At 37.4% G+C, this 13,122-nt stretch overlaps 1 protein-coding gene across 1 annotated transcript in view; it reads right to left on the reverse strand.

Moving 5' to 3' along the window:
• Window positions 1-5,814, reverse strand: part of VWDE (von Willebrand factor D and EGF domains) — a 69,542-nt gene extending 63,728 nt beyond the window's left edge. The window contains exon 1 of the mRNA XM_023639298.2: window positions 5,541-5,814. Within this exon, the coding sequence (XP_023495066.2) occupies window positions 5,541-5,607 (67 nt within the window). The 5' untranslated portion in view covers window positions 5,608-5,814. The remainder of the gene's footprint in view (window positions 1-5,540) is intronic.
• Window positions 5,815-13,122: the final 7,308 nt, after the last annotated feature.

The following is a 13,122-nucleotide window of genomic DNA, read 5'->3' on the forward strand; positions in this document are numbered from 1 at the left end:
GTAAATAGAGACTAGAACAACACTACAAACCAACCTGACCCAACAGACATCTATAGAACATTTCTCCCAACAACATCAGCATATAAATTCTTCTGAGGTGCACACAGAACATTCACCAAGATAGACCACACACTAGACTATAAAACAAATCTAAGTAAATTTAAGAAGATGGAAATCAAACAAAGTATGTTCTCTGACCACAATGGCATTAAATTGTAAATCAATAACAGAAATAAATTTAAGAAACTTATACATATATGGAAAATAAGCAAACTAGATAAACAATGGGTCAAAGAAGAAATAAAAAGGGAAATGAGAAAATACTTTGAGAAGAATTAAAGATACAATATACCAAAATTTATGGGATGCTGCAAAGTACTGCTCAGCAGGAAATTTATAGATATAAATGACTATATCAGAAAAGAAAAAGATTTCAACATAATAAACTAACCTTGCACCTATAGACACTGGAAAATGAAGTGCATGTTAAATCTAAAGGAAGCAGAGGGAAGGAAATGTTAAAGATTAGAAATGAAAATGAAAATAGAAAAACAACAGAGAAAAATCAAGAAAACCAAAAGCTGGTTCTCTGAAAAAAATCAACAAAATTGGCATATATCTAATTAGATTTACTGAGAAAAAAAGAGAGAAGATTCAAATTACTGGAATCAGACACGAAATAGGAGCCACCACTACAGATCTTAAGGAAAACTACCACAGTTGTATGCCAATAAATTAGATAACTTAGATGAGATTGACAAGTTCCTTAAAAAGATACAAACTACAAAACTGACCCAAGAAGAAATAAATAATCCAAATAGATTTATACCATGTAAAAAGATTGAATTAGTAATTTAAAAAAACACCTATAAAGAAAAGGCCAGGTCCAGATTGGCATCAATGCTGAATCCTACCAAATATTTAAAGAATAATACCAATTATTCACAAACATTTGCAAAAAGCAGAAAAGGATGGAACACTTCCAGACTCGTTTTATGAGCCCAGTATTACTCTGATACCAAAGTCAGATATCACAAGAAAAGAAGACTATAGACCAATATATCTTTGGAATGTGGATGCAAAAATCCTCAGCAGGGGCCAGCCTAGTGGTGTAGTAATTAAGTTTGCACACTCTGCCCCAGGTTCGCAGCTTCAGATCCCAGGCACAGACCTACAAGCTGCTCAAAGCCATGCTGTGGTAGCAGCCCATATACAAAATAGAGGAAGACTGGCATAGATGTTAGCTCAGCGACAATCTTCCTCAAGCATAAAGAGGAAGATTGGCAAAAAATGTTAGCTCAGGGACAATCTTCCTCACCAAAAAAAGAAAGAAAGAAAGAAAGAAAGAAAGAGAGAGAGAGAGAAAGAGAGAGAGAGAAAGAGAACAAATGTTAGCTCAGGGACAATCTTCCTCACCAAAAAAAGAAAGAAAGAAAGAGAGAGAGAGAGAAAGAGAGAGAGAGAGAGAAAGAAAGAAAGAAAGAGAGAGAGAAAGAGGGAGAGAGAGAGAGATAGAGAGAGAGAGAAAGAGAGAGAGAGAAAGAAAGAGAGAAAGAAAGAAAGAAAATCCTCAGCAAAATACTAGCAAATGAATCCAGAAATATAGACAAAGAATTATAAACCATGACCAAGTGGGATTGACCAAGTGGGATTTATCCTAGGAATATAAGATTGATTTTAACATCCGAAAATGAATTAATGTAATACATCATATTAATAAATAAAAAACAAAATCCACATGCTTATCTCAATAAACATGGAAAAAGTATTTGAAAAAATCTAACATCCTTTTATGGTTAAAACACTCAACAAACTAGGACTACAAGGAAACTTTCTCAACCTGAAAAGGGAGTCTACAAAAGAAACCCCACAGCTTATACCATAGATGATGAAGAAAGACGAGATTCTTTCCCAAAAGATCAGAAACAAGACAATAATGTCCACTCTCACCACTTCTATTTAACATGTACTCTATGTTCTAGTAAGGACAACTATGCAAGACAAATAAATAAAAGCTATCCAGATTGGAAAGGAAGAATTAAAACTATTTCTATTCCTAGATGACATGATCTTGTATGTGGAAAATCCTAAGGAATCCATTACAAAAAAAAAAAACCCAAAAAACAACTATTAGAACAAGTGCACAAGTTCAGTAAGGTTTCAGGGTACAAAATCAACATACAAAAACCAATTATATTCTCATACATGTGCAATGAATAGTCTGAAAAGAAAATTAAGAAAACAATTCCATTTCTAATAGATTCAAAAGAACAAAATACTTAGGGATAAATTTAACAAAAGAAGTACAAAAATTCTATTCTGAATATCACAAAACATTGTTGAAAGAAACTAAAGATCTAAGTAAATGAAAATACACCCATGTTGATGGGCCAGGAGACAATGTAGCTGCGACGGCAATACTCCCCAAACTGAACGCAGACCCTCACGGTCCCTATCAGAGCACCACCTGAGTCCACTGCAGGAACTGACGAACTAATCCTAACATTCATATGAAATTTCAGTGGACCAAGAATAGCTAAAACCGCCTCCAAAAAGAACAAAATAGGACTCATATTTCCCCATTTCAAAATTTACCACAAAGCAACAGTAATCAAGACAGTGTGGTGCTGACATAAGGACAGACATATAGATCTAGGAATAGAATTGAGAGTGCAGAAATAAACCTGTGTATCTATAGTTTTCAACTGAGTTTTGAGAAGAGCGCCAAGACCATTCAATGGGGAGAGGACAGACTTTTCAGCAAATGGTGCTGGGAACATGGATAGCCACGTGCAAAAGAAGAAAGTTGGACCCTTACCTTAAGCCATAGCAAAAATTAACTCAAAATGGATCAAAGACCAAAATACAAGAGCTAAAAATATAAAAACCTTAAAAAACACCATTGGGGTAATCTTCATACTTTAGATTTGGCAATGGAGTACAAGATATGACAACACAAAGCAAAAGCAACAAAAAAAAGATAAAGAAATTGGACTTTAGTGAAATTAAAAACTTCTGTGCTTCAAAAGACACTATCAAGAAAGTGAAGACAATCCACAGCATGGGAGAAAATAATTGCAAATCACATATCTGATAAGAGAATTGTATCTAGAATATACAAATAACTCACACATTTCAATAATAAAAATATTAAAAATTGGCAAAGGATCTGAGTAGATGTTTCTCCAATGTCCAATAAATAGATGAAAAAAATGCTTAACATCATTAGCCACCAGGGAAATGCAAATCCAACTGCAACGAGATGTCACTTCACATCCACTAGGATGGCTAGAGTCAAAATCTCAGACGATAACAAGCGGTGACAAGGATGTGCATAAATTGGAGCCCTCATCCACTGCTGCAGGAATATAAAACAGTGCAGCCTTTTGGAAAACATTCTGGCAGTTCCTCAAATGGTTAAATGTAAAGTTACCATATGATCCAGTAGCTCCATTCCTAGGTATACGCCCAAGAGAAACAAAAACCTGTGTCCAACAAAAACTTGTACCTGGATGTTTATAGCAGCATTATTTATAATGGCCAAAAAGTGTCAACAACCCAAATGTTCATCAAGTGATGAATGGACATACAAAACATGGTGTATTCTTTCAATAGAATATTGTTCTACCCCAAAAAGGGATGAAGTACTGATACACACTACAACATGGGTGAACCCTCAAAACATTACGCTGAGTAAAAGAAGTCAGTCATAAATGACCTTATATTACATGGTTCTATTTATACAAAATATCCAGAATAGACACATCTATGGAGCAGAAAGCAGATTAGTGACTGCTTGCAGTTGGGAAGGTGGGGAGGGTGAAGGCGGCTATAGGGAGAGAATATCTAGAATATAGCATTTCTTTCTGAGATGATAAAAATGTTCTAAAATTGACTGTAGCAATGGTTGCACATATTTGTGAATATACAAAAAGCCATAGACCACTATACACTGTAATAAACCAATGCACACAGTAAATGAGTGATTTATATGGTATATGAACAATATCTTCATAAAGCAGTTTGAAAAAAGTCCTATTTTCCATTTATCTCCCCTTTTATCATTACTATATTAAACATAAAGAAGCTATAAACTTTACCATAACATGAGCTTAGAATCTGGTAAGGGTTAATATTTGCCTTCAGTAGAGACTACAATACTTTTATTTTTTTCCTTCTTCTTCTCCCCTAAACCCCCCAGTACACAGTTGTATATTCTGATTGTAGGTTCTGCTGGCTCTGCTATGTGGGACGTCACCTCAGCATGGCTTGATGAACAGTGCTAAGTCCGCACTCAGGATCCAAACCAGTGAAACCCTGTGCCACTGAAGCAGAGCCCCAGAACTTAACCACTGTGCCAGGGGGCCGACTCCTACAAAGCTATTACGTAGAGGCAAGAAGGGGTTATGGGATCTACAGTAAACATTGAAGCAAATTCCTTTATAAATATTGGTAATTCTTCCGGAAATATGTTGTCTAACTGTAATAAATGCACATCTAATATATTACATGTATTTTTAACAGTTCTTCATGAAGATCTAGTAAATGTGTAAACAAACCAAAGAAGTCATAGACCAATGATAGCTTGCTAAGGTGTATCATTTCAGGAAATAACTTACTTGCGTTCTAATATTCTTTTCACAGTTTTACATGGGAGAATGCTTGCTCCCTCTCCCTTTTTTACGAGCAAACTTACCTTAGTAAAATAGATTAAGATCAACAAGATAATAAGACAAAATTATACCCTAAATAGTTACAAATTTTGCACAGAATTTCTTTTTCAAGCTGCAGACAGTTTACACAGATCAGATTTATTTCTGAAAAACATAAGGAAACTTACAATATAAGAACAAGTCACCTTTCATTTAACGTTCCTACCTGTATGAACACAAAAGCAATCAGGAAGGGCTAATGAACGTTGTTTTGTTTTAACTTCACTATATTTTAAACTATGTTTCCTTTGTCGTGGATTAAAGAAGTGGAAGGGGCCCCATTCTCTCCAGAGAGATCTCTTTTATGGTAGCAAAAGTGATTCTATCAGATTACGAAAAACATACACAAAACTTATCTTACTCATTTAGTGTAGGGATAAAATGTTCATCAATTTATTATTTCCGGGGGTGGGTGGGAGTAGGGTAGAAATCAGGCAGTTTGAACCTGACTTCTTTTCCGATAATTCGGATCCACTTGCCGCTAGGACTTCTGGCAGATTCAGCAAAAGTTTCTTACAGTAAATTAAAGGGACCTTAAGGAGCAGGACGTCAGCAGGAAACAAACAAAAGAACAAAAACAGGACCGAGGGTCTTGGAGCAGGAGACGAGGAGACAAGAGCCCATGCGCAAACGAAAACTGAAGAGCGGCAAGGCTGTAAAAAGACTATTTCAAAAACAGCGGTAGGACGGGGCGGAGGTCGGTCACGGACAGTATCAAATGCGGCCATTTAGATGCACAGAGATGCACCACGTGTCATCCGGGAAGTCAGCTCCCCTCTCCCAAAGACCCAAGTGGCGCCCCTGCACTCTCATCCCCCAGTGCCCTACCTGGCCGACCTTCCCCCGGGGCCAGGAGCAGCAGTGACAGCGCCAGCACCCAGACTCCGCCAGGCATCGCTGCCGCCGCGGGTGGGGACGAAGGCGTCGTAGAGCCCGGCCGCGGGTACAAGGAGGATGGGACCACAGCAGCCCCTCAGCCCTCCTATCACAGGACTCTCTCTGTCTCTGCCTGCCGGGTCTTCAGGGTCGCCGCGCGTCCGCCCTCTGGGGCGCAGCTGGTTTTTCCACAGACTGCCGCGCGAGCCTGGTGACTCCTCCCTCCTAACCCCGCCCGCCTGCCGGAAAGCCACGCCCACCTATCCCAGGAGATCGCCGTGAGCCCTGCGAGTCCAGGCTGCGGCCTCGCCACTTTGGATGTCAACTGCAGTCGCACATCCAAGGGACAAGCTCCCAGGATATACTTTGACGTCTCAATCTCGCTGTCCAAACAGAAGGTTTAGGAAAATTTGGTAATCCTAGAAACTGCTTAGATGGCCCTCCAGTAAAAGAAGCCTAGGAAGAGGCAGCCAGCGCCGTTGATTACACCGGCAGATGCGTTCTTAACCTGGTGATCTGGAGTGGTGTTTGCCCTCAAATGTGCACACGCCTCTCAGAAATTGCTCCTGCCATCTTAGGACATCTTAGTGACGAACAATGAGAGGAGAGTGAGAGATTCGTGGTGCAACAGTAGTGGCTCTCTTCCTCTGCCTCTGTGACAACTTTCAGAAGTGGAAAGGGAGGGCATTTAGACATTTTCCAAACATGTTAGGTTAGTCCTCAGGTATTGGCTGATGAATCCCAGAGCTCTCACAGTTGTCCAGCGGTGACCCAATGACTCAGGATCTTTCAGCGCATGGCCAAGTGACTCCCAAGTTTATCCTGCGGATAGTCTGCAATCTGACGTTGTCTTTAGAGGTGAGGTTGCCTCTGCAGAGGGAGCAGCCCGCCTCCCTTTTGTTTTTTCTTAACTGATTCTGCATCTTTTTTTTTTTTAAGATTGGCGCCTGAGCTAACATCTGTTGCCAATCTTCTTTTTGTTTCTTCTTCTTCTCCCCAAGGCCCCCCAGTACATAGCTGTATATTCTAGTTGTAGGTCCTTCTGGCTCTGCTATGTTAGACTGCGCCTGGGCATGGCTTGAGGAACGGTGCTAGGTCTGCACCCAGGATCCAAACCAGTGAAACCCTGGGCTGTCTAAGCAGAGCATGCAAACTTAACCACTGGGCCATGGGTTGGCCCCTGATTCTGTATCTTTTTATGTCATTAAATGAAACCTCACTCTCCTAGTGTTTCTCTGGCAGTCTCACTTCTTGAGTGCCCTTATTCATCACTTGGGACTTCACCCTCAGAGCCTGTACCTGAACGGAAAGAAGACGCCGGTCAACAGATGGTGGTTGTGGCTCCTGCTGGGCACCAGCGTTCAGGCCACAGTTCCACTTTAGATTTGGAGGATTGAGGCTTGGACTAGGCACGGCGATAAAGACAGGAAGTACCCAAATGCAAAGAAGTTCTTCTAAAAATAGCCTCTATATTTTCTTATTTGAAAGAGAAATTACCATTCAAAAGTTTAAAACCTGTTTCCAAAAGTGTAAGTATTAACGCATCTTGGAAAAAACTTTCTTTGTGATGCACAAAACTGGTGTACAGCCCCCTTTTACATGCAGAGAAGGCACTCAATCTTCTAGGACTAAATGAAAGATAACTTTTTGAGGGATAGGTAGATGATTTTCATCTTAAAGCCTAATTATGGAAGAACAATTTAATGTGAGCAGGATGAAAACCCAGAGGTTTTTTAGTGTATGTCTTTTCTTGCAGCCTGTGAAGCCCTAGTAAAACTGGAACCGAAAAATAAACATCAACTTTCTTAGTCTATTTGTGAAATCATCAGGAATAAAGTAATAGTTAGAATCAGGATTAAACCATAACAGGATTTTTGTAAATTTATTGTCCAGCAAAATCTGTAGAAATGGAATCAGCTTTTATACTTTCTTGGAGGACAACATCATTTACCTAACTTCCAACAATGACCATAAAATTTAAAGAATAGTGGGTCTCATTTTTTCCCTTCAGTTTTGATTGATGAATACCAGTTTATGAGTTTACAATAGATTTGTAACAAAGAACAGATTTTCCTCCGTATAAGCAGGTAAGATGGAAAACAAACTGAAAACAACTTAAGAGTTTTTCAAATCTCAATGGAAAATGTATCTAAACTGGCTTGAGTCTGCAAGAATATAAGAATAAAAATTAGTTACAGGACTGTGGGAAAAACAAAAAGTAATAAAAATGATGTTTTAACATATATCTAGTGAGATTTATCAAAAATTGGTATAAGATTCAAATTTTTTTATTTTTTAAAAGAAGACAAAACAATGGATGCATGGCACCCTAATTATAAATATCAAAGTTACTTGTAAAATGCAGTAAATACCATTGAGAGAGAAATGATACAGAATGTCTGAGCGAAGATGAAATTGAGCCAACAGCTTATAAGTACAATTTAACTTGAATGAAAAGAAAAGCCTATCAGGAGAGAATGTCAAATGTTGATTTCCTTGGAAAAGGAAATAACGCAGGTCTTGTCAGGTCTGTTTGCAAAATGGTGATGAACTTGTGTGGGCAAAAACCCCAAACTTGGGACACAGAAAGACACAGTGATTAAGTGCACAAACCCTGAGATCAGGACACCTGGGCTCTAATTCTAGATCTGCTACCTATTTGCTAGCTGTGTAACCTTGGATGGCACACTTAACCCCTCTTAACTTCATTTTTCTGTACAACGGGAATGAAGGTAATAATGCCTACCCCATAGAGTTTAAGAAACAAAAGTGTATGTATGTGTGGGGTGAGTGCTGAGGAGGAGTCTGGAGAGAAAGCACTTAGATATTGTCTGGCACAGAGTAGCTAAGAGGATTGTATATAATAGTTTACTGTTAATAAAACAAAGGTGCAATACGACAGAATTATACTTTTTCTTATATCTTGCAGTTATATAAAGATGCCTCATTTCTCAGCATTATCTATTACAGCGTGCAGTATAATTTGGAGTAACCTTACTGAAAAACACATGTGTACATAACATATGAATTCCTTGGTCCATGTATGTTTTACTAAAAGAGAGCCTGGCTCTCCCTGATACGTCTTTTCTTGGGGAGTTGATAGGAATAGCATCAGAGGAAGGGAATGGCATCACCAAATCAATACTTGAGCTTCACAAATTAACGTGTTGACTCTGGCTCTGAGTTTATATTCAGGAGGCCATTGCTCCCAGACACTAAATGGAACAGATATTTTGCTCTCAACAACAGTAAATTTCTTTTTCTTAATGAGGAGCCAACTAGAGACTTGATATATTAAAGAAAATTCATTGAGAACATCCACTTATTGTGAATTTTATAATGTTTATTGTGGCATGCCACACTTCTAGAAAATAATGTGGATAAGCTGGGAGAGGGGAGCTGCACACCTGGCATGAATGCTGGTTACAAGAATGAATCTTTCTACACTCACATTCATTGCAGCATTATTTACAATAGCTAAAATGTGGAAGAAACCCTAGTGTCCATTGATGGGTGAATGATAAGCAAAATGTGGCATATACATACAATGGAATATTATTCAGCTTTATAAAGAAAGGAAATTCTGATACAAGCTACAAACATGGATGAACCTTGCAGGCATTAACGCTAAGTGAAAGAAGCCAGTCACAAAAGGACAAACACTGCGTGATTCCACTTATATGAAGTACCTAGAGTAGTCAACTTCATAGAAACAGGAAGTGGAATGGTGGTTGCCAGGGGCTGGAGGGAGGGAGGATTGGGGAGTTAGTGTTTAATGGGTACAGACTTTCAGTTTGGGAAGATGAAAAATTCTGGAGATGGATGGTGGTGATGGTTGCACACTAATGTGAATGGACTTATTGCTACTGAACTGTGTGCTTAAAAGTGGTTAAAATGGTAAATTTTGTTATGTATACTTTGCCACAATAGGAAAAAACAAGAATGACTCTTTCACCCATCAGCCCAGAAAGCAAGCTCTTTATTTAGAGAGATTTCAACATCATCAGTTCCAAGGAGATTTTGTGGAGGTTTTCAGTAGAGTAAAAATGGTTTAACCCCTGATTGAGTTTACTTTTGGACATAATTCGTAATCATAGAGGTTAACAAACTGATTACACATCAATCAGCTATACAAAACCACACAGATTGCAACATGGTGACACAAGCTTTACCAGCTACGCAGTTTTCCTATCTTGTAGATCAGAATATTTTATAGAAGACTGAGAAATTACTGTTCAAAGATTTTGTTCCTGTTATTTTTATGCAATAAAGGCAACTTTTAAAAATAATTCTTTTAGTAAAGAAATTAACTTGTTTCAACTCAATGTTTTCTATAATGTGATTTAAAAATGAGATTTGAATACTAAAGTTCCTTAGAATGGAGTTGGAAAAGGTGCATATTTTTCCTTTCATCAACAGCCATCCATATACATAAGCAATGCTATTTACATCTGAACTATATATTATAAAATATCTTTATAATTGAAATGTCTGGCTAGTAAGCATCATGATTATACTTGAATGTTATTTAGATTCTTCTAGAAGCCTTAAATAAAATGTTCTAGCAGGTGGTAAAGCTATGTGACATTTCTGCTTTTGTTTCTATGATTTATATTATCATCCCTTTCAAGTCATGAAACATTTTGAGTCTCACAATTATAACTTATAATATATAATTAGTTAAATTTTATAACTATGTAAGGAAAGTTTGATAATATTGGAGCAGTAATTTCATTATTTAGGAAATGGATAGTTAGATTTGTAAAATAATCTAATAGATGTCAGTAAATCTAGTTTTGATCCAACTGTCCCAATATCCACCCTATTCCAATTTGAAATAAATTGGAATTTTACAAGATGCAAACTCACTTTTTTTGTGTGTATGTGTGAGGAAGATAGGCCCTGAGCTAACATCTGTGCCAATCTTCCTCTATTTTATGTGCGATGCTACCACAGTGTGGCTTGATGAGCGGTGCTAGGTCGGTGCCCAGGATCCAGGTCTGCAAACCCTGAGCCACCGAAGCGGAGCGTGCAAACTTAACCACTACACCACTGGGCCGGCCCCTCAAACTTACTTTTTAAAATAGCTTTATTGAGATGTAATTTAGATAACAAAATTCATCTGTTTTTAGTGTGTAGTTCAGTGAATGTTAGCATATTTACTGAGCTGTACAAACATTACCACAATTTAATTTTAGAACATTTCCATCACTCAAAAGATAAACCTCATGCAAATTTACAGTCCATCTCCATTCCAGCCTGCAATCTTAAGTGACAACTAATCTCCCTTCTGTCTCCATATATTTGCTTTTTTTGGACATTCCATATAAATGGAATCAGACGTGTTCTTTTGTGACTGGCTTCTTTCACTTTCTGAGATTATCCATGTGGTAGCTTTATCAGTACTTTATTCCTTTTTATTGGTAAATAATATTCCATTGCATGGATATACTATATTTTGTTTATCCAGTTATCAGTTGATGGACATTTTGGGTTGTTTCCTCTTTTTGGTCATTGTGAATAATGTGGCCGGATACATCTGAGTGTAAGTCTTTGTGTGTACATGTTCATTATTTTGAGTAGAGGTCTAGGGATGGAGTTGCTGGGTCATGTGATAAGTCTTTGTCCCATTTGCAAAGAAATTTCCATCTTGTTTTCCAAATAAACTTGTTTTAAGAGGGAAAATAAATTTGTATATCATATGTGTGTTCTCAGCTTGTATTTATTTTTTCCAAAATAAAAACCCCTCAAAAACTGTTTGATCAAAAAATTAAATCTCTTGTTAGTTCCATGATTTAATTTTGAAACTTTATTGGCAAAATTGTTGTAATACTTTAAGCCATAACTAGAAAGAAAAACTGATTACCTCAAAAATGTCAATGCATTCCATTTGACAGTAAATGAAGTAAAGTAAAACTTCTCAAAATTTATTTTTATAAAATTAGGATGACAAGTTTTGAAGTCAATCTCTGAAAAGTTTTCAAACTCTTATGAATATTGCACCTGAAAATATTGCCAACATTTCTGAAATTTTCAACAGCTTTTCTTCATGAACAATTTGTCTTTTAGCAACCCTTTCAGACTTCAAATACTGCTTAGAACGTTTGAAAAAAGAAAAGCCCAAAGGCTTTAGTGTACTTAATTAAATTCTTAGATTTTCCGATGTTCCAGGTATCAGGAATTAAATTTTGTGCAGATAAGAAAAAAAACCCTCAAACAGATTAGACCAACTTTGCTTCATAAGTTGGATGTGATACTTGAAAATTTGTATGACTAAGTTATTTAACAGCTCATAAAATTTATTTCTTGATTTGTAAAGTGAGGCTCGTTACCCAGTAACTGCCTAAACAGAGAGGCGTCCAACAATCTCTCATTGATGGCCACATTCACCCCCCTGACTTCCTAGTGTTTCCAATCTGTTGCTTGTTTTGGATCCCTGCTTGATGTGCAGGAAGGGACCTGGCATCACAATTCTGCCCAGCGGAAGGCTCCAAGGCACATGCTGATTCTCTGAATCCATCATGTCTTCACCTTTAGGAAAATTTGAATTCTCCACATAGAACGTCAGCTGCAGGACTCCGTTGCTCTGAGAACTATTGCTTTATACCGAGGAGGCTGAACAAGGTGAGGCAGTTCAGTACAGTGGTTAAGACCATGAGTTCTGGAATGAGAATGCCTTGTTTGGAAAACTGACTTTGCCAATTCCCATCTAGGTAACTCTGGGTAAGATACTTAACTTTGCCGTTGTTTCTTTATCTGTAAAATAGTTAATCATAGTATTTACCTAATAAAACTACTTTGTAGATTAAACCAAACAATACATGTGAAGTCTCAGCACACATAGTGTGTAGCACATGTTCAACAAATGGCTGAGGCTTTTCTATTGTCAGTATTATTATTTCTCCTGTAGCCTGTAGTATCAATGCAACGCCATTGCCTGAGCATATCTAGTCACTGCAGCCTGAAGAAGACAAAATTACAGGAAATTGTCAGGAACTTTAGAGATTGCCTATGGCCTTCATAAATCCTCACTCTCTCTCCTATTTTTCTCCTATACAACCTTTATAATTTAGCTAATACAACACCTCTAACAAACTTCCCTGAACTTGAAGGCTGGGTGAGAGCCCCCTCCCACCATATGCTCCCATGACTACCTTGCACATTGATGCCTGGGTTTAAATGTGACATTAAGCATGCTACTTAAACTATCTGGAAAATGGAAATAATATACTAGTGCTTATCATTGTGATGGTATAAAAATTAAATGTATTAAATATAATATAAATAAAATATTAAATAACATCAAAATTAATATAAATATATTAAAAATTAAGTATGTATAAATGTATATAATATTTAGTATAGTGCCTGTCAAATACTAATAATTGACAGAACTACTGTCTGTATATTTCTATACTATTTACAAACACAATTACTGAAATATCCTATTCAGTTGTTTGTGACAGAGTAAGTGTATCTACCAGAATATGAAATCTAAGTGGAGAGGGACACTGTCTCAGTCATCACTTAATTC

Source organism: Equus caballus, chromosome 4 (genome assembly GCF_041296265.1).
Source record: "Equus caballus isolate H_3958 breed thoroughbred chromosome 4, TB-T2T, whole genome shotgun sequence".
Classification (NCBI taxonomy): Eukaryota; Metazoa; Chordata; class Mammalia; order Perissodactyla; family Equidae; genus Equus; species Equus caballus.